The 20,175-nt window shown below is 39.2% G+C and overlaps 4 protein-coding genes and 2 long non-coding RNA genes across 7 annotated transcripts; 3 read left to right on the forward strand and 3 right to left on the reverse strand.

Moving 5' to 3' along the window:
- The first annotated feature begins 1,493 nt into the window (after positions 1-1,493).
- LOC135437820 (uncharacterized) lies at positions 1,494-2,513 on the forward strand. Its single transcript, XR_010437757.1, has 2 exons — positions 1,494-1,633; positions 1,719-2,513. It is a non-coding gene; the product is annotated as an uncharacterized LOC135437820 (long non-coding RNA).
- Positions 2,514-4,277: 1,764 nt separating this feature from the next.
- On the reverse strand, positions 4,278-5,768 carry LOC135437730 (ficolin-1-like). 2 transcript variants are annotated; one of them, XM_064695785.1, is made up of 3 exons: positions 5,155-5,768; positions 4,898-5,023; positions 4,278-4,353 (listed from the first exon to the last, which is right to left on the reverse strand). In XM_064695785.1, the coding sequence occupies exons 1-3, from the start codon at positions 5,748-5,750 to the stop codon at positions 4,293-4,295; spliced, it is 783 nt and encodes a 260-aa protein (XP_064551855.1). In that variant the 5' UTR covers positions 5,751-5,768; the 3' UTR covers positions 4,278-4,292. The 2 variants fall into 2 exon arrangements, with proteins under 2 accessions (XP_064551855.1, XP_064551856.1); XM_064695786.1 differs by lacking the exon at positions 4,278-4,353 and adding an exon at positions 4,442-4,658.
- A 4,479-nt stretch (positions 5,769-10,247) lies between these two features.
- LOC135437908 (uncharacterized) lies at positions 10,248-14,220 on the reverse strand. The gene is made up of 2 exons (XR_010437775.1): positions 13,946-14,220; positions 10,248-12,738 (listed from the first exon to the last, which is right to left on the reverse strand). It is a non-coding gene; the product is annotated as an uncharacterized LOC135437908 (long non-coding RNA).
- Positions 14,221-15,313: 1,093 nt separating this feature from the next.
- LOC135437880 (uncharacterized) lies at positions 15,314-16,044 on the reverse strand. Its single transcript, XM_064695962.1, has 3 exons — positions 15,903-16,044; positions 15,714-15,828; positions 15,314-15,650 (listed from the first exon to the last, which is right to left on the reverse strand). The coding sequence occupies exons 1-3, from the start codon at positions 15,991-15,993 to the stop codon at positions 15,545-15,547; spliced, it is 312 nt and encodes a 103-aa protein (XP_064552032.1). The 5' UTR covers positions 15,994-16,044; the 3' UTR covers positions 15,314-15,544.
- Positions 16,045-16,831: 787 nt separating this feature from the next.
- LOC135437879 (uncharacterized) lies at positions 16,832-18,133 on the forward strand. Its single transcript, XM_064695961.1, has 2 exons — positions 16,832-17,174; positions 17,238-18,133. The coding sequence occupies exons 1-2, from the start codon at positions 16,998-17,000 to the stop codon at positions 18,072-18,074; spliced, it is 1,014 nt and encodes a 337-aa protein (XP_064552031.1). The 5' UTR covers positions 16,832-16,997; the 3' UTR covers positions 18,075-18,133.
- Positions 18,134-19,087: 954 nt separating this feature from the next.
- On the forward strand, positions 19,088-19,928 carry LOC135437782 (involucrin-like). Its single transcript, XM_064695846.1, has 3 exons — positions 19,088-19,247; positions 19,303-19,747; positions 19,814-19,928. The coding sequence occupies exon 2, from the start codon at positions 19,342-19,344 to the stop codon at positions 19,630-19,632; it is 291 nt and encodes a 96-aa protein (XP_064551916.1). The 5' UTR covers positions 19,088-19,247; positions 19,303-19,341; the 3' UTR covers positions 19,633-19,747; positions 19,814-19,928.
- The last annotated feature ends 247 nt before the right edge of the window (positions 19,929-20,175 follow it).

Raw genomic sequence — 20,175 nt, forward strand, 5'->3', positions numbered from 1 at the left:
CTGGGCAGAGGTATACTCCTCTATTGACTGGGCCTTTTATATGTATGGTATGTAGTTTTATACCCTGTACCCAACTAAAGATGGGTATAAAATATTGCAGTTGTGCAAATGTTTGTAACAGGCATAAGCCGGAGCTGTTCGTACACATTTAGATTATTGGTCACGTCTTGGTTAGGCGCCACTTTTTATAACTACATAAGAAGGGCTTAGCATACCAAAGGCAAATACAGATTTTTTTAAGTTTTCGAAATCAGTAGGTAAAAACGGATATAGGTTAAGAGTGTAGTGCATACGGTTGAAAAATATTTGATCCTTTTACAAAAGGAAACTTTACATTATGTTAAAGAAGCTCTGAGCTCTGAGTTGTAGGATATCTTCCAGCCATGAACTCCCCCTCATAGTGTGATTATACTTTAATCACACCAATTTAAGGCATATGTATTTTTAGTTTTTGTCCAATTAGTTCAACTTCATAGTTAAGCTTCAATCCTATTTTTATTTTAAGTAAGGTATGAAAATTCCTAATAAGAGTTAACTCTCTCACCAAAATAAAAAAAAAACGAACTTCAAGTTTGGAAATACGCGAAAAAAAATTACAATGCAATTAGAACATTAAAAGGAAAACTTTTTTATTTTTTGATTTTGTAGGTATTGTTCAAATATAAATCAAATATAATTTGGTAGCAATTGATAACCTAATAAATAACTTTTATTGTCTATTACATTTAATAATTATGTAATCTTTAATTAAGATAAACTACAACCAAAAAAGCTCCCCTTTGCATACACATTATCCATATACAAAAATTGGGCGCTTGTTTGGTTGATAAAGGTCGAATTATTTCCTCTACCAGTTTATTGCGCCAGGGTAAAACGCACAGAGAGCGGACTTTGGTATGCTCGCATTGCCTTCGTTCGTCGCTTAAAGCTTGCAATTCTCAACAAGTTATAGCCTCAAAAAGAGTAAAAGGTAATTGCAATCCTAGAGCTCAAAGCAAAGTCTGCTTTACCTGTTGGATTTATGGTTATATCTTATGAATATTATAATTTATTCAATAAAGCTAACTTAACCATAAATAAATAAATATCTGTTAACATACAAATAAATGCACTTTAACCGAAGCAAAGTGGAATTTTTCTCTGTGCGAAATTCATCTGGCTGTGGTATGCTAAGCTTATGTATGGGGCGTGGTTGGAAATCATGGCAACAGATGTATTTTACATACAAATATGAAACATGTTTGTACATGCATACATCTGTATGTGTGTATGTGAACGTGTGTGTCTGTTTGTGTGTGTGTGTGTGCGTGGCTCTCTGTGTGTACTGTGGCTTCCTCTTATCGTTAAGTGCGGGTTCAAATGTTGATAACCCATGACAACTGAAGCCGTCAGCACACATTTACATACATAATTTCAACGAGCCCAAAATCCAAATACCCAAATGGGAAAATCGTTTAAAAATGCAAATGCCGCCACATCGACCAAATAGTATTCAAATCAGTCCATGGCTCGTTGTCGTTTCCTGGCGCTGCATTTGTCAAACGCTGCGGAATAAATGAACCGCAACGACAATGCCGATTTGTATCTCATGGATACTGCAGCAATAACAATAACAACAACAGCAACAACAACTGTAACTATACATAAGTACAAAGCATATTTAGTGCGGACTTTAGCACGCGTGAAATATTTTCACATGGCACTTAATTTATTTGCAGGGCTTGGCCTGGCCTCAGCCCCAGCCCCAGCCCCAGCCCCAGCGCATTTTCCAGGTGTGAGCGACCCACGTGGCCGCAGCTTGAGCTGAAACTGGGCAACTGGGCAACTGGTCAACTTGCGTTGGGTTGCATAGTTTTTTTGTGATGCAGTCGCATAAATCTCGGCTTTTGTGCACCAGCCACGTTCGTTAGTGACGCTTTTTTTCTCGATTTGCCAATATTTGACAGGGGTATCTCAATAGCCCCGTCGAGATATACCAACATTTATCTATGGCCAAGGCCCGCAAAGATATTGCTCTGTCCAATTCAATTGTGGCGTCGCGTCGTGGAGGCATGCGCCCAGAATTAATGGCATATCCCTAGGGTTCGATTAAAATTCTATCAATACAGCACATTGGAAATGGGTTAGGTCTCTGTATTCGTGCTGTTATTCGAAACGTTCGATCCGCATACGGACTTTAGCTGAAAAAACAATCAAATGATTCGCGAGACAAATCAATTTGATGTAAACAAATATGACACCACAGCACATTTATTCCACTATACAAACAATGTTCTTGTAATTTGATATTGCAGCAAGGCAGTAACTTTTAATTTTAATTTGCTAATCGCAGTAATTTTAAGAGACTTATTATTAGAATATATGCTCTCAGATGAAAACTAATATACTGCTGTAAATAGATGAAAGCACTCACTAAATTAAAGTATCCAATATTTTTATATACTGCATGCGTTTACTTTTGACGCTGTCTAACCATAAACAAATAAATTCTTTTGTTTACAAATGTTAAAGTACTCGAGCCGTGTTTTCATTATTTGATAGCTCGACACGTATAAACGCAGTTACCACGTGTGCGCCGTCAATCATCCGGGAATAGAGTGTGCAGTAGAGTTGGCCCTGCTATATGTCTGGCCATATCCACTCTATATATACCCATCATATATATTCATATATTATTGCCTATATAGTGCCGTTCAAATAGTACGTCACTTTAAAACCATCGCAACCTTATTTACTCAGCGGCCAGCACACAATTGTCGCTGTAATCAATTTCAAAGCTGTCACTTTGACACTTGAACGTTTATTCTCCACTTCTGCGCCCTACAGATATACCATATATATATATATATATATATACATACTCTATACTTTGTCAAATGCCGTAGACAATACGTCTGTGGCCCATTTAAAAATACTCGCACATATGCATGTCCAGTGTGTGTGTGTGTGTGTGTGTGTGTGTGTGTGTGTGTGTACTCATTGTATTATGTATTTATCATAAAAACCATTTTATCGCCTCCAGCTTGGTTTGCTCCTCCCGTTAAGGCAAATATTTGTTCATTTGTTTGTTTGTTTGTTTGTTTGTTTGTCGCCTGTTCGAGTATTTGTATGCACTTTGTAGGTGGCTCTCATTTGTGCTGTCAGCATGGTTATCATATTCGGTGGCACTTTCTGGATTCGTTGTTCTATGCTGGCCGGCACCTAGAACAAAAGACGCAGTATTCGAGTTGTCAACGTGAAGGTATTAGTTGGCCTTGCCTCTGCCCCGACCCGGCGCTGTTCAAATATTCAACAGGAAATGAGCTAGGGTCGGCACCTCGAGAAACTTTTGCTTTTAATGCTGCCGAATACGCTTCAAAAATTTAATACTTAATCTATATATAAAAGAGTTTGTCATAACTGAATGACTGAACGGTGTCCAAGCCACTTAAGCTCCGAAGCTGAAATGGTCATATTTTAATGAAGGGCATCAAAAAACGAAGATGTAGTTGTAAGTGTATTAGGACTAAGAAGCGAGAGGTCGTGGGTTCAACTTTGACAGTAATTGTCTATTTAAATACTTGTTTATTTAATTTAAAGGTAATCACAAACATTAATCACAAATAAAAAGCAATAAAAAATTGGAAAATAATTAGGCAGTTAAAAAATGGTCAATTTTGTAATGCTGTCATTTGCATATTTTGGCAGACTCAAATCAAATTAAGTAACGTAGTTAGATTTTCATTGGCAAACTGAGCACGTGGTTGAGGGTTAGTACCCACAAGAAGATGGCGGGAAAACACATTAATTTTAAATCAGATTAGTAAAATATATTTTTTTAATTAATTCCAAGAGGTCGGCTTCCTTTTGTGCATTTGAAATGGGACAATTTACGTAAAAGCAAATTAATGTGAGCATCGAGAGCAGCAAAGAGTTTCTTAGCTGGAGTTTATTTAGCTTGTTGATCAACGTAAATGACCACCAGGGCAAGTTCTTGGATATTTACCATTTTTTATTGGTAATTAATAGACTGCGTGCGGGAGAGAATAAACGAAATAGTTTCATGAAATAGTCTTAACGTGCACCCATAAGTTGGCGAACAAAAAAAATGTCCGCTTTCAGGCTCTACAGGCTCTCAGTCAGGACAAACTCTTTTATATATAGAGATTAAAACAATTGTAAATATATTGACGATAAAATATATTTTATTAATAAATTTAGGGTAAGGTATCACGTCTTTAGTTATGATTAGATAAATAAAAATTTTTGTATGTAAAATCCTTAACAAATTGTTAGTTGTCCAAAGCAGAAGGTCACGACGACGAGCTGCGTTGAACCAGCGATTTCCATTTGTTTGAAACTTGATCTCGGAAACTACAAGAGCGAGAGTCTTGAAATTAAATATATATATTTATCTTCTCTCATACCATACAAAAGAAACAAAAAAAAAAACATTTGCAATATATCGACACTTCACACTTGGTATGCAAAATTGGTAGTGTATATAGTTAAGAAATACATTTTTTCACATAACCTTTACCCATTAAGGGTTTAAGGGGTATACTGGTTTTGTGGTAATCTTTGAAGTAACTATCTCTATCTAATAAGGATGACAAGCGGAGTCGACCTAGCCATGTCCGTCTGTCTGTACGCCTATATAAACGAGTCGATATGATTAACTGGAATTATAAAGATTTGAAATTGGTAATATAAATGCTCATACGAACGAGTTTCCAACTTTTCTCCCCCATATCTCAACCCATTTTAACAAGATCGATAGAAAATACATTTTGAGAGATTTTTTTAAGCTTAGTCGTGCACAACTGAGTGGATCAATTGTTTAATTGCCAAAATGATTTTAAATGAAAATTTAGTTTTTGTACACTGTATAAAAATCTAGATGTTAGTTGGGCATTACTTGGGTCGAATCATCATGTTAACGGTCTTATGGCTATAATTAAAGCCTCGCCAAGTAATCCAACTTATTCCGCGAGCAAATTGATCCTCTCCATAGTCACCACCCAAGTAGAGTCCATTTAGATTACTTTGAAAAAAAAACAGGAAGAAAATATTAAATAACTATATCTATAAAATAGTGATCATAATACACAAACATACAAATATCTGTAGACTATGTCAGCTCCGAAGTTTTAGGACTTGTTTACTATCACTTACCTCCATTGACAATCATTGTACCACCCGGCACCAGTGTATTGAACTGCACAGTTGGTTGTATTACTTTGATCGTTGTCCCGATCATAGGTGGTGAACTTCATGCCTCTCTGATAGCTCAGACTATCTCCAGCTGTGCCGGTATAGTTACCCAATGTATTTAAGCCAAATAAGTTGGCATCGTTGCCGATGGCAAACGCGTCGTATTTGGCATAGCGTGTTTGGCCTTCAAAGTCTTCCAGATGGACATAAAGCTCATGAGGTTGCGATACAGTTAGGGCATTCAGCGTGTCCAGTCCGATGAAGAAGCTACTTTGCAGGTCACCAAATCCTTGCTTATAGGCCGACCAGCTCCTATAAAAGTTAAGGTTCACATCCGAACGTCGCTGAATCACCAGCCACGGTGAACCTGTCAGAGCCACATCGCAATACACGGACATCACCTCCCCGCCTTTGATTTGGATTTTATAGATGCCATTCTTATTGGGCTTTGCAGCTTGGCAGGACTCAGGATACTTTTTTTTAATTATCGAATTCACCGCGGCAGAGGCAAAAGTCAGCCATAGCACCGACAAAAGAATGTAGACGACAGTTTTCATTTTAGCCCGACAATTGAACCAATTCAATTCTGCACCTTATATAGAGCAGTCAAGTGGTAGGCGATATGATAAGATTACCCCATTTACAATTGGATTTATTATAAGCTCATTATTTATGAGTCTATTAAGCTTTACTCTCTCTATGAACTTTACTCTTCTATGAATTTATATTAAGATTATACTTTTAAACCCTTAATAAATGTACTTTACTGAAAGTATATACATATTTGTCTGCCTGCCTGAAATCAGGAGTCGATATCAGGAACTGCAAAAGCAAAGGTATTTGAATATTCAATATTCAATAAATATTCATATTGAATCCTTTGTTTTATTTAAATATTCCGCAGATTGTAAGCTGCATCAAATTTGATTCGTACAGTATAGAAAGAACAAGAATAAAAGAAAACAAGGTCAAGAGACAAAATAATAAACATGTAAAGTCTAGTTAATATACACAGCCCTGCGTCCATAAGGATTGGACTATACAAACAATTAAGTTTAAATTTTGCATAGACTAAGACTTTCGGAATTCTTATTGGAGTTATGAGAGATTGAAGTCGGGTACAGGGCATATTATAATCTGGTACTTTCGAAAAAAACACTCTTTGTTCGTTTGCTTTACATTTTTTATTATCAGTGGACAACTTGTAAGAGTTATGGTACTATCTACTTGTACTTGTATATAAAACCAAAAATTTGTTAGAGTTGAGTTTTCAGTTGTTGTTGTTTTTTTCTGGAAAAAAAGCGCTGATAAATACATTTTGATGTGTGTGGATCGCAAGTTCAAGTTCTGGTTCGCCACCAGATATCATTGGGATTTATTATGAGAAACATTAACAAAAAACAAGACCGAATGGCCCTGTGCACTCATATTATATATCCGTTTGAGTTGCGACCGATCCGCTCCATATCCAATAACCGTGCCTCGAAGCTTTTGTTATTTATTATCGCCAGGGCAAAATTTGTTGGAACTGCGGCTTCTACTGGCGCTCGAAGTCTTACTGTTACTGGTATGGGCTCTGGGGCTGTGGCCCAGTGTCTAATCCCCTGATGACTCAATTGCCGCACAATGGGCAACTTTCAAGTGAAGGAATTAAACTCAAAATATCGGATCATGTTCCCCCATGCAGATACACACACAAACACACACACACACACACACAACACTCGCCCATTCATTCAGCAATTCTAGGCAGAACCAGCTGATCCAAGCAGTTTTTTTACAACTCATATAGAAAAGTATATATGACAAATGGATCGCATAACCGACTGCCGTCACTTGATGGTCATTGTGTGTGCCCCGATACTTTTATTTGATTATATTTTATCTTTTTTGCTTGTCTGCGAATGTGGTGGGAAAATTTGGGTTGCGGCCGTTGGAATGCTGATTTATTTTATGCAAGCATAAGAAGCATTTTTATTTTTCATTTTTGAATTTATTGCGGAAGTTGCAGCTCGTTTTGCGCGCACTTCGAAATTCTTAGTGAAGTTCTGGTATTTCTTAAGTACATAAAATAATTCTAAAATTCTCCCAATGCTTGCTAGCTCACAGCCTGGATATTCCACAAAAAGCAGCAGCTGCCCAGGGAGCATAATTCTTTAGTTTTTACGAACTTTCTAACTTTGGCGCAACTAATGCTTACAATAGATACGTGCTTAATGCCATTCGGGATTATCTACTCTTATCTTAATAGCATCTTCAACACAAGCGTAGATACATGTTAAACACACACACACACACACACTCGCACAGAGGCTGACACGTTGACGGAGACAGCTTGTAAATACGAGTACGCTGAAATTATAATTAACTAAATAAAATTATGATGGATGAATATACGACGGACGGCGTTAATTGCATACTCACGCAAAACAAGTTCCGAGATTTGCCAACTAAAACCATTTAACAAATTGAATTTGCATTTCAAACACGGTACAAGAGCATGGTGTAAATATTTGCATTAGGGCGTCTCAAGAGTCTAAGAAAATATCAAACTTATTTCGCTACTCAGCAGGCAACGCTAATGTTAAATTAATTGCAATAAAATGCAGTTTCTATTCGATATTATCCGGCCTTGCCCGCGACACTTCTCTATCCATTTCGCAGAGGACTTTCAAATTCTTGGAAACATGTATTTATTGTGTGATTTTATCAAATGCTGTTAGCGTTTAATTTTCATAATGTTTGTCAAATGTATTGAACAATTTGGAAGACACTCCTTTTGGCGACCATTAATAAATAAAAACTAAATAAATAAATAAAATAAATAGACTGCGCAAGCAGTCTATAATTTTCCATCAAGGTTGTGGATTTTGAGTTTGAAGCACATAGTATACAAATGCAATATTGTCGTTTTATTGTAGAGCTATCAAAAAAGGTTTGAATCTTTTCGAACGAAACCTTTCATTAGCTCATTATTAGGCAGTCAAGGAGTTGGTAATTCCGCAAAGCCTTAAACACGTATCCCATACAACTTTCTCAATAATTTGTTATTTTACAAAATGAGAAAAGCCAATCGCTTGGTAAACCGAATACCAGCGCATAACGCGGCGAGAATTTTGTCTTGGCAGTCACTTACATCTAATAAAGTAACTATAGTACAAATTGATCAGTCAGTCAGTCAGCGTGTTGTATACATTTCCGAAATAATTTAATGCACAATTAGTGAAAGCAACTCTAAACAGTTTTGAAGACATTGAGCACTCCTTATAATATTAGGCAGTGGCTTGAACCACCCTAAGCTGCGGGCAGCAACAGATGGAAAAACTGCGGCATTGGCACGCATTCGAAAATGTGCGAGTGTCGTGTCAATTGAAATGCTTTTCAGAAAGCTAAAAGCAAATCGAACTGCACTGAAATGCATTTATAATGAGTTAATAAGCGCACACCTGTTGCCTTTGACGGCAGCGAATGCAACTAGCGAGGTAATTAAGAGATTTACCTGGCTGGCCCCAGGAACACGCCGAGAGTTGGGTCCAAGTGCATACCGAGAGCGAGTCACATAAATTGAAGTCTCTGGCTTTGCTATGCCTTGTTTTGCAATTTTAATTGCAAATCGCAGCGATTTGTAATTTGTAATTCTGCGCCAAGTAATTTATTTGCCATAAAAATTACACAGTGTTCGATTCGCGATCAGGCCAGATTGCATGATCAGAGAACTGCATCCATCGGGCGGGTAGTCGATTTTCAAACTCAATTGGCGCCAACTTAACAATCGAGCACACGCTGCACAAGATGGGGGGAACCTTATGAATTATGCACGGCAGCCATTCGTAGATAAGCGTGACTGATTGATTGCATTCGGGGAGCGTCTCGCTTTCAGTTTAGTAGAGTAATCAAATTAATTGATATAGAAATGGGCAAGTATCTCGGCCAACGACTGTCGCACACAAAGTTGCAATTTTCAACGTCTGTTGGGATTCACCAACTGAAAACCAAAACAAAAGAAAATACAACAACAACAACAAATGATCCAACAAACGTTTCAGAGACATTTCAAATTTGTTTGCTGTCGAAAATATTACAATTTTCATTTGTAAGATTCTCGCACGCGCTCAGCCACGTAAGTATACAAAAACAAAATAGAAACAAAAAGAAATAAAATTAAATAAAAATGACGAAAATAAATTCGCACCATCCAACAGATACAGCCACAGATGCAGCTACACAGCGGATACTTTTTAGGCACTTTTACTCAGCAAAATGAGAAAAAGAGAAAACCGAAATCATAAAAGAACGCCGTCGATTGAATACCCTTTCAGCCATTTCTCTTATACAAAAGCTTTACCTTCGACCGATTGTTCCTATGGCAGCCATATGTAATATATCATATTACATATTATATATAATATAATATAGAATAGTCCGATTTGATATGGTTTCGCAATTATTTTGGGAGAATAGTAAAGCATGTATTTTCTGAGCTTTAGCAAGATTCCTTAGAGTTCAAATACACGTGCTATACGCTATAGTAGTCTAAGTTCGATCCAGATATATTTATATATATATAAAGAAATGTTTTCATGCAAGAACCTAATTATGTACCCATCGTTTCTTAGGCATTTGTATGATATTTGACCCAAACCGATCTGACCAACGCCGACTGCAACAATAAGTTGAACATCTACAAAGTATTATAACGATAGCATTTAAATTAAAGAGACTAATTTACAAATTAAATTGTTTTACAAAAACTTAAAGAATTTTATATATTTTAATAAAAGATTTTCATCGATGTGAAAACCAGGTAAATTTAAAGGCACCATTTTTTGTTTGGCTTGCACCCCCGATTGATGCTGAACAACAATTTATATTCCACAAGTCGTTACACACATCGTGACAAAGTGTAATACCCTCTGTCAGGGTATAATGAGAAACTGAAACAACAACATTAGCGCCTGGCTGGCGCAGGTTTTCATACGTGTATTTTTGGCTAAACAAAAAATCCAACAAGTTTTCCGAAATATTTTTTTCAACTCGAAATAAGAACTCGTGTATTTGCTGTTGTTGTTGTTGCTGTTTCTGTTTAATTTGTTGTTTCTTTTTGACATGAACAAAATAAAGTGCAAAGCATATAATTTTGAACTTGGCAGCAGACGAGATGAGAGGATAAGTTGTAATTGTTGGTATAGATAGATGGTTAGATGGATGGCTGTTAGAAGTCGACTGGCAGACGAAAAGTATCTGCAATTGCATTTGTATCTGTATCTGTATCTGTATTTAGTAAATGTGGCACGGCTGCTGGCGGTGGGGGTGGCGGCTGCGTCGGAGTTGGCGTCGCATTTGGCCAGACGAAATTGTTGGCTTTTGTTGTTCTTGGGGGCTGACCAGCCACGTCACCATCAGGCAACAGCCAACAGCCATTACCCAGCCGGGCCTCGTCGTCGTCGCCGTCGTTGTCGTTGTCGTTGCCGTTGTCGTTGTAGTCGTCATCCATATGGCAAACTATTTTTAAATATGTTTTAATTATTTGCTGCCATATTCCTTAAAGCATTGACTAGTCGCCGCCGTTGCCGTCTGCTGCTCCTCTGCTGCGGCTCTGCTCGGCCACAAGTAATTTGGGCCGCCTCAGGCAACATGTGCAACTACTTTGGAGGTTTTTCAATTTGTTTTTGTTTTCCGTGTTTTTTTATTTTTCTTTCTGTTTATGTGTTTTCTTTTTTGCTGCTTAAATTTTTTTTTTTTTTTTTTTTTTTGCAAAATACATTAAGTGTGAAGTTTCTGCTATAGAAATATTATTGTCGCGTCTAGCATAAGTGTCGCAGCTTGCGTGTAATTTTGTATCTTTCAGTCAACCAGAATACACAGTAGAACACACACACAAAATTAAGGCCACAAGAATGTTGATTCAAAACCATTCGTGGTATTTAAGGACGGGCGATAAAACCAAAGAAATATAGTCACAAGTTCGATTCATGATTAGTTTGAATTTTAGTTTGGTTTGTGAATCATGTGCTTCACAGGCCCAAGATTTGGTTCCTTGGTGCAATTGTGAACCAATCCAAGCCTGATTTGGCTAAAATTCAAAACATAAGCAAATACTCAAAGTTAGGCCCCACTTCAACAATCAGATTTAGTCAAATTGAAAGAAATGACCCCAATGAAATCTGAAATCATGTTGCAGAGTGTTGTTCTTGGACTTTTATAATGTGCATTGGATGGTGGCGATGGCATAGACGAAATTCGTTTCATTTCATGACATTTTTCTTTTTATATGTATGCATATATATTTTGGTATAGTTGTATCATTAAGAGCCTATATGGATGCAGCCGCGCCCAGGCAACGTTCTGTAGCCATGGAGAACTCTAGAGCAAGGCAAACAACGGTCAGCCGCAATGCCGAGTAGCTGCTGTATCTGTATCTGTATCTGTGTCTGTGTCTGTGTCTGTCTGTGGCCTTTGTACAATACAAATTCTCTGTTTACTTAACTGGCAGCAGCCAAGTTTTAAGTCGCCCCTCTCAGTCTGCCCATATACCCTCTCCCCTGTCCCCTACCGCCGCACCGGCTTCACGGGGCAAGTTGACTAAACAAACCGCCGATATGCTTATGCTCGCTTTACAGGCTTCTTCCCGGCAGTCAGCAGTCGGCAGACGATGCCAATGAAGCGAGAAAAATTACTGTTTGTTGTACTGCTGCGGGTTGTATAAGTAGTTGTGGATTTGTTAAGTGAGTTTGTCAACATGAGACGCGCGCATCGCGCCAACAGATTCAAATAGAAATGCTGACGGAGATGGAGTTGGGCGTTGGAAGTTGGGAGTTGGAGCTGGAGTTGAAGTTGTAGATGGAAATATAGAGATACAAACAAGTATCGCGGCGAACCGTTAGAGAGACGTTACCTGGAAGCCGCGCCAGCCGCAAGACCAAGACCAAAAAGCCAAACCCAAGACTCCAAGTTATCCAAGCTAGCAATACAGCAACACGCCAAGAGACACCAAGCATTTTTCTGCAGAAGTCCAGTCGGTCTGTTGCCGTTGTTGTCGGCATGGGGGCTGTAATTGTAATTGAATGCCAAGCACTGGCATGGATGGTCACTAAGTATTGCTGCCGCGGCCTAAGCCTTGCCTGTTTGTTTGTTTTAGGCCTTTGTCTAGGCGCACATTTATGGGTTGTTGTCTCCGCTAAAAACGGAAACGGACTCCAGACCTGAACGCCGCTTGTTTCCTTCAGCTGCAGCCTCTCTCTCTCTGCCTCTGCCTCTGCCTCTGCCTCTGCCCCTGCTGGACATGGCAATGGCTACGGCAATGTCAGCAATTACTCATTTATGGCCAGTGCCAGTTCATTTTTCGCATTGGCTTCCACGTTTAGTTTTTGTCTGGTTATATCCCCTTCGGATTCTGAAGCCCTCCTCATTGATTTATGCATTGGTCGTTAGTGCGTGCGTTGTCCACCGCATTCATGCATAAATCGGACTCGGGCCGAAGTAGGGGGGGGGGGACCTTCCTCCTCGGTCTTTGCTTTACGTTCTTGGGTGTCTTCGTCATGTTTTCTATTTATAAAGATTACTTGCAATTAAAATGAGTCCAACAGATCTCGGCACTAGTATCAAATCATCCAGCAAGTTGTTTTACTTGTTCTATATGTACTTACATACATAAATATGTATACCTACAAATAAATTCACATACATACAACTATTTCTCTCTCACTCTCCTTCATACATTTGAGTCTCTATCTTTTTCTCTTCTTCGATTGCTGTTGGTTGTCAGTTGCCCGTTACCAGAGTTCAATTGCATTGATAGCCCCAGCGGCGTCAAATACTTGGCGCTCGTTCTTGTTGTTGTTGCCCCGGAATCACCGAAGCTGAAGCTACATAACTGGATTCCCGGTTGCCAACGGCAGCAACCTGTTGCTCTCGCAAAGACCCCGGGTCCGCTACGACGTAATACAAATCTTCCTAGAAACTAAGTTTCAGTGTAAAGCACAACTATTTGATACTCTTTTGCGAGAAACTATCTAAATTCTCTTTAATAGAGACTTGCGTAAAATAATCAGAAAAATAATACACAACAGCTGATTTATATAGTTGGCGCTTATATGTTGCTCGACTTATTCTTTAACTAAATACACAATAATAAATTATTTTATTTTTATCTACATTCAACTTCTCTTTGGCATTAACAATTTTGCAGGTCGGACCCATTAAATAATTCTACACTAAAGTAGAGCATTCCTGCTATTTTGTTCGTCTAGCTCTTATGTCAAGCTGATTACCATTAAACAAAATCAAAAATTACTTAAGAATTTTTCGAGCACTTGCCAGTGGAACGCGCTGTTCCCATTTAATAGCTATTTGAGCTGAGCTCGGAGCTGACCTGCTGATAAGAAGTTTCCACTTGGATTCGATTATGGTACGTCCAGATCTGTCTAAGTATGGTATTATGTTTGAACTCTGACACATGCACAGCCGCACACTGTCAGAACAGTGCTGTTTCAATGCCTTATCAATCCTAGTTAGATGTTGTTGTTGTAGCTTTTGTTGTTGCTGTTGTCATTCAGTCAAATATACACACACACACACACACTTATGCATAGTTGATAAGCAAACTTAATTTTGTGTTTGTTGTCTCGTCGCTGGACGCAATCGCACTTCGAGAATTCTATTTTAATAGGGCATTAAAAATAAATATTTGTGTTTGATTCCATATATGTATGGAGTATACGTAGTACATGTATGTACACAATATGATATGTACGTATTTATATTGTGCCTGTGCCTGACAGATTATCAGTTTCGGTTTCAGCGTCAGCTTCGTTTGAGTTTTAGTTGGCTTCGGTCGCTCCAATAGAATGTACTACCCGAGCGACTTTTGGGGTTATCATGTTGATTACTTAATGCACGGCTGTTAAAAGCATTTTCATTTCAAGACTTTGATTTTAATATGCCATTTGACACAGTTTGACATGCAGTGGCCAACTTACGAGTACTATTTTGTAATTACCCCGACTATATGACTATATGACTTTTTGATTTACTTATCAGTCTGGCGTCTAAACTCTAACCCCGCTCAGACATTGCTCATGTTGCCAGCGCATGCATTTTTTCCTATAATCGAATTAGATCCTGAACTCTAGCCCCAGCTCCAACACTTTGTGTTTCGAAAGGCGTATCAAAGATTGAATGTGCTCTTATATAATTAAAAATCAAATTTAGAGGGCTTACATCTATTGATTTGTGGTTTCCTATACCAATAATTATGAAAAGTCTATCACAGATTGATTATAAACCTAAAATATATATTTCTATAAGAATAATTATAATGGTTTCTCAACGTTTAAGGCTATTCAAAATTTGTTTCCAATTCAATTGAATATTTAACATTTACATTCCCCGGCAGAGGAGTTGGTTCGAATCCTAGGCTGTAGTATTGTCTTGAAGGTCGTACCTTTTCACGCTATTTGATAACATTTATCATTTATATATCCAAATTGGATGTTATTGATGTTCCTAACTATATACATATGTCCTATTCACAATCTATTTGTTCTTTGAAACAGTTTGTCAGCCAGCTTCGGGTTGGCCATAGATTTCTTCTTCTGCTTCTTTCTCGCTTTTAGCATTTGCATCTAGCATAGCTCACATTTTTATAGCAATTCATGTCTATATCGCCTTTGTTTTTGCCCGTTTGCATTTGATTTATTTTTATTTTTATTCGTCTAAGCAGTCTTTTACTTTGTTGCTGTTGCTTTTGTTTCTTATTATTCACCGGCGTCGACGTCGTCGCCAAGTGAAACTGAAAATTGCAACTAAATGCCGTGCTCATCACTTGTAGACACTTTAGAATGCGCTATGTATCTATAAGATACAAAGATACGCGGACACTCAGACAGAGAGACAGACAGCGACCAGACAACAAATGAGACGCAAATGGAATGCTGAGGTGCTGCACACACACACACATATATGTATATATATGCAAGTAAATACTAAGTACACACAGACATACATGATATACCATATACAATACGGAAAAGACAACTTTAAATGGTCGAGCCAGGGTAAGATGTATTCTTACACGATTAAAACCCCAACTTGTAAGAATTAAATGCATTACCTTTTCAACTTATTTAGTAGATTGAAAATTATTATTATCCTTTTAATTAAAAGTATTTTAATTACAGTCATTACAAACTATGAATCTTATGAATAAAACTGGCTGCTATAGCCTGAGGTTAAGACTCAGCCTCATCCATGCACTGGCCATGAAGTGGCCTGAACGAATGGGTCACTCAGATAACTCGACTGCAGCTTTGATATGTCATTTGCTGGGCTGGCTGGGGCCCATTGCCTTGCCTTAACAGGCCACGCCCTCTACACACTGCCAGCAACAATCGGGAAATTTGCCGTTTGTATTGACGAGATCTGTTTTGCAATTGGCAAAGGTCACAGGTTTTTGACAACTATGAGGAGAGCAGGCATTAAAGGATGATGTGTAGCCTTTTAATAGACCCATCAAAACTTACAATTGATAGACGCCATTGCCCTCCTTATCCAGGCACGCAAATATTCCGCATGTTTTCTCATCTGGGACCTCTTCACCAACTTGTACTTCGCCTTTCGTAGTAACGCATCCGTTGACTATACTTAATCGGGGGACAGACAGAGACAGAGGAAAGTGAGTACAACAAGAATATGAATCATCACATTCTTACCCCCCTTGCCCAAATGCACCAGATGCACCAAGGCACTGGCACTGCAGACCAGCCCGAAGAGCATAATGTATAGCTCACAAATATGTTTCATAATGAATCAGTCCGCACAATCGATGCAAAAATGCTTCTAACTGTGGCATATTCACTCGAGTTGGCTTTTATAGCAGCGAGTTGGTTCACTAACATGTACGTGCAAATAATGCATTGATTTTTGTATACATATTCAAACTCTACATTAAATCATAAACAATTCCCTTGTGTCACTGGGCACCATCCCAGACTCCTGCAATCGTAACACGAATCGATTGTTTAGTTTACTTTGTGCAGGCGCTGTAAATAACGATTTGTTTCTTATTTAATCAATAAAATTATTGGGCGTATTAGAAGGCGAATTCTACCAGTGTGATATTTTTGATCTAATTGTTGTGAAAATCTTGAGTTTTCAGGATATTCTTCAGTGATTCATTTTGCGGAATGCATATCAAATGCAATTCACAGTGAACTATTACCTGTAAATGTAAATGAAAAGGATTTATTTTTTTAAATTGGGTATTAATAAATACTTATACTCTTTTACCAAGTAAAAAGATTATATGGCATTTTTCCTGGCGTTACTGGAGCGATGAACCGGAACCTAAATCAAACCAAATTATTTTCTTATTGTTTGATTGAATATAAAAAATATTTACTGAAGACTCAACCATAAAGCATAACTCTTTAGATAGTTATGGAAATATGTATGATTGAACTCTTGGTTCAAGCATGTAGAAGACCAGATTCACGAACCGCATTTAAGATTTGGGAGTTGGTTAGAAACATGAACCGAAGCACTTATATATTGTTTGGGGCTTTGCAGCCCTGATCAGTATATCATGTGCTGTCAGTTTAAAAGTATTTCAAAAGTATGTTGACACAACTCGGAATCCAATGCAAAGATGACAGTCGAAAGCCATAACGAGATGAACTCATGTATTTCATTATTAAGAATAAAATGAATAAGTGGTGTTAGGCCCGGCTATGGTGGCTCGATTCTTCTGTATGAGGGAGTCGGAAAGTTAATGTAACTGGGATCAAAATCAAAGCAACTTGGAGCACATGCTCAGCACGTCAAGCACTGAATCTAAGCAACGTACTTCGTCGACTTATCGACAGTGCGATGAGAAGCTTGTAATATCGTTCTCCATGCGAATACACAGTGCTTTCCTTTGTCTACTGCTCGCAATGTCTCTGCTGTCCTCAATCATGAACGCGATTGGCTATCGACTCGTCAAGGTGAGTGTGGGTCATCTGTGGGATGTTTTATAATGTGGCGAATCTGATGCATGCAACCCTTAGCGGCATCATCGAAAGCGCATGGCGTGGCCTCAAAACCTTTACGCAGACTTTGCGGCTATCAATAGTGCAGCTGGAAGAGAAGCTGAAAGCCGAAGCTCCTTGACGGAACCATCTGGCGGCAGTGAAGGAGCCGCAAAAGGGAATGAGGGTGGCGGATCAAGTTGCCCTGAATCGAATCCCGAGCAAAAATGTGATGTGAAAAAAATATTTACACCCGGTGATCCCAAGCAAAAGTCCTCCAGCATAGCCATTAAGGCGGCACAGGATGCGAAGGCGGCTAACGAGGCGCAACATGCAGCCGGCCAATTGGCTGCCCAGCACATCAAGCAGGAGCTGGCCGAAAAGGCATTCCAGTCAGCCAAGGCAGCCGAAGCGGCGCTCACCGGCAAGCAAATGGTTGTCCAGCAGCTGGAACAGGAAATGCAGGAGGCCAATGCTGTTGTGGAAGAGGAGACTGTCTCGCTCCAAAACACGGAGGTCAACATGAATGCCGCAATAGAGGCGGCTCGCGCCGCCACGAGTCAGTTTGAGGCGCTCACCGCACTCCACAAGACGATCAAGGAGAATCTGGCCAACATTCAGACTGTGGCCATGGGCTCACAGCAGGAAATGACCGCCAAAGTGCAGCTGCTCGAGGCGGCCCGGAATCGTTTGGGGACCCTGTCCAAGCAGCTACACAGCGCACGCGAGGACTACGAAAAGACCAAACAGGCGGCATACAAAGCAGCCTGCGCTGCAGTCGAGGCCAAGCAGAAGGCCTCCGCCGGCACCTTCCGACAGCGACGCAGCCGAAGAAATCGCAACTACCTGCCACTCGATATCCATTCGATTATTTAGTCTACAATATCATTATTTTATATTTTTTAAGAAATAAAAAGTTTAAATTTCAGTTGTTACATTAGCCTCTTTAAGATACATCAGCATCGTCTTAAATAATTTAAAACTCATTTTGAAACGTTTCTAATCCTTCGTAAATATATGTATATATATACATATATATATATATGTATATGAAAACGTATTGTTTATCCTGACTGGCTTACTGGTTAATTTACTGATTAGCTGGTTAACTGACTGACGGACTGACGGACTGACAGACTGATTGTGGATTTGGCATTTTCCACCCACTTGCCTAACATCCAATGGGCTCTAATATCATTAAAAAAAAAACCCACTTAGGACGTGTTTCATTTTTCGTATAAACACTTTTTTATTCGATTAGCTTCAAACTCATTGCTAAAGATCTCGGTAGTAATTTATTGGAGATATTTGTGGGACTCCCAAAAATAACCCTCTGTTTTACACATGTCGCGCCTTATGTCAAAGGTCAAACTTCGTTTTTAAGCTCATCTTGCTCGAAAACAAACAATTTCACCAGCAAATCGCAGCATTTTCTCGAGGCCTACTTAGCATTTTTCAGAACATTTACCCCCTTGGTTGAAAAGCTTGATTGGTTTTGATCTCATTCTGTGCTTTCTTTCTTTGTTTCGATCATTTTTGACAATGTCTGACGTTGGGTGCTCAGTTTTGTATGTGATCTTCAAATTCATATTTGAAGCTCGTCATGAACAACTTATGAACATGTACAGAATTTTTTTCATTAATCGCTCGGATGGGCAACGCCGGGTAACACCAACCTAGTACACGTGCTAAGCAGAGCCACACAAAAATACTTAGTTTGTGATAACGGTACGATTAAATTCAATTAAAAATAAAAAAATACATATATCAATGATTGGAATTTGATTTTTCTCCGAATTTAGCTGCGATACATTTTTGTATGAATTGGCTTGACAGGTGCAAGAACACGTGTGTAAAGGTAGCCGAATTGCCTTCAAGAATTTATACTATAAAAGGCATTTTCACTATGCAAAAATTACAGTTTTAATTGTTGCATTCACTGAACAATTTGAGCGATCATGAAATACTTTTATCCGAAAGTTGTTATCCTGATTAGCTTCGCGTTTTGCATCAGTGGGTTGGTCCATTACCAAAAATTGGACAAAGGAGGTAACCGAACAATATTTAAATAAATCGAAATGCGCTAATGCGTCAATGTGTTTAGTGAACGGGTGTAGAACCAAAGGCGGCGCACCAGGAGGAGATGCAGCAAATGCACCTGGAGGAGCAAATGCACCTGGAGGAGCAAATGCACCTGGAGGAGCAAATGCACCTGGAGCAGCAAATGCACCTGGAGGAGCAAATGCACCTGCAGCAGCAAATGCACCTGGAGGAGATGCTCAAGCAGCTCAACCAGCTCAACCAGGAGGCGATGCAGATGCAGGGGCAGCGGCAGGAGCAGATGCAGGGGCAGCGGCAGGAGCAGATGCAGGGGCAGCGGCAGGAGCAGATGCAGGGGCAGCGGCAGGAGCAGATGCTGCGGAACCTGCAGTAGCAGCGAGAGCTCCTCCCCCTGGAATTGAGATGCTAGTGGGTGGTACTCTTAAAGATGATTTAACATGCGGAGTCTACGTATGCCAAAATACAGAAGGCGACGCTCTGATTCACTAGTAAGTCGAAGCTGATAGTGGTGTATGGCATCTTCAGGACATTTAGTTGATATCTTTTACCAAAAGTTGTCAGATACCAGCTCCTTTCGAAATGTGCAACGGCGATGGCGTCTCGACCGTCATTCCATTTCCTGAGTGCTGCTGGAAGTGCGTAACCTACGTCGCCTGTGTCAACGCAGCTCCACCAGGTCAGGCCGAACCAGGCCAAGGAGCAGCACAGCCCGAAGAACCGGCCAAAATTTGATCATCGGACTGGGCATTATGCAATTGTTATTGAAATTAACCATGACTGCAAGGCAAATAAAATTTTGGTAGTTGGCCCTTGGGTCAACCTTGGGCCCTTAGTCAACCTGGTTTTCCACACACATATATCCGTGTTTTGCTTTAAAGCTAGGTACGTCAAATATATTCAAAATTTTAATTAAACA

Source organism: Drosophila montana, unplaced genomic scaffold, assembly GCF_035044405.1.
Source record: "Drosophila montana isolate Dmon_TW-CO22-7 unplaced genomic scaffold, ASM3504440v1 contig_3833_1, whole genome shotgun sequence".
NCBI lineage: Eukaryota > Metazoa > Arthropoda > Insecta > Diptera > Drosophilidae > Drosophila > Drosophila montana.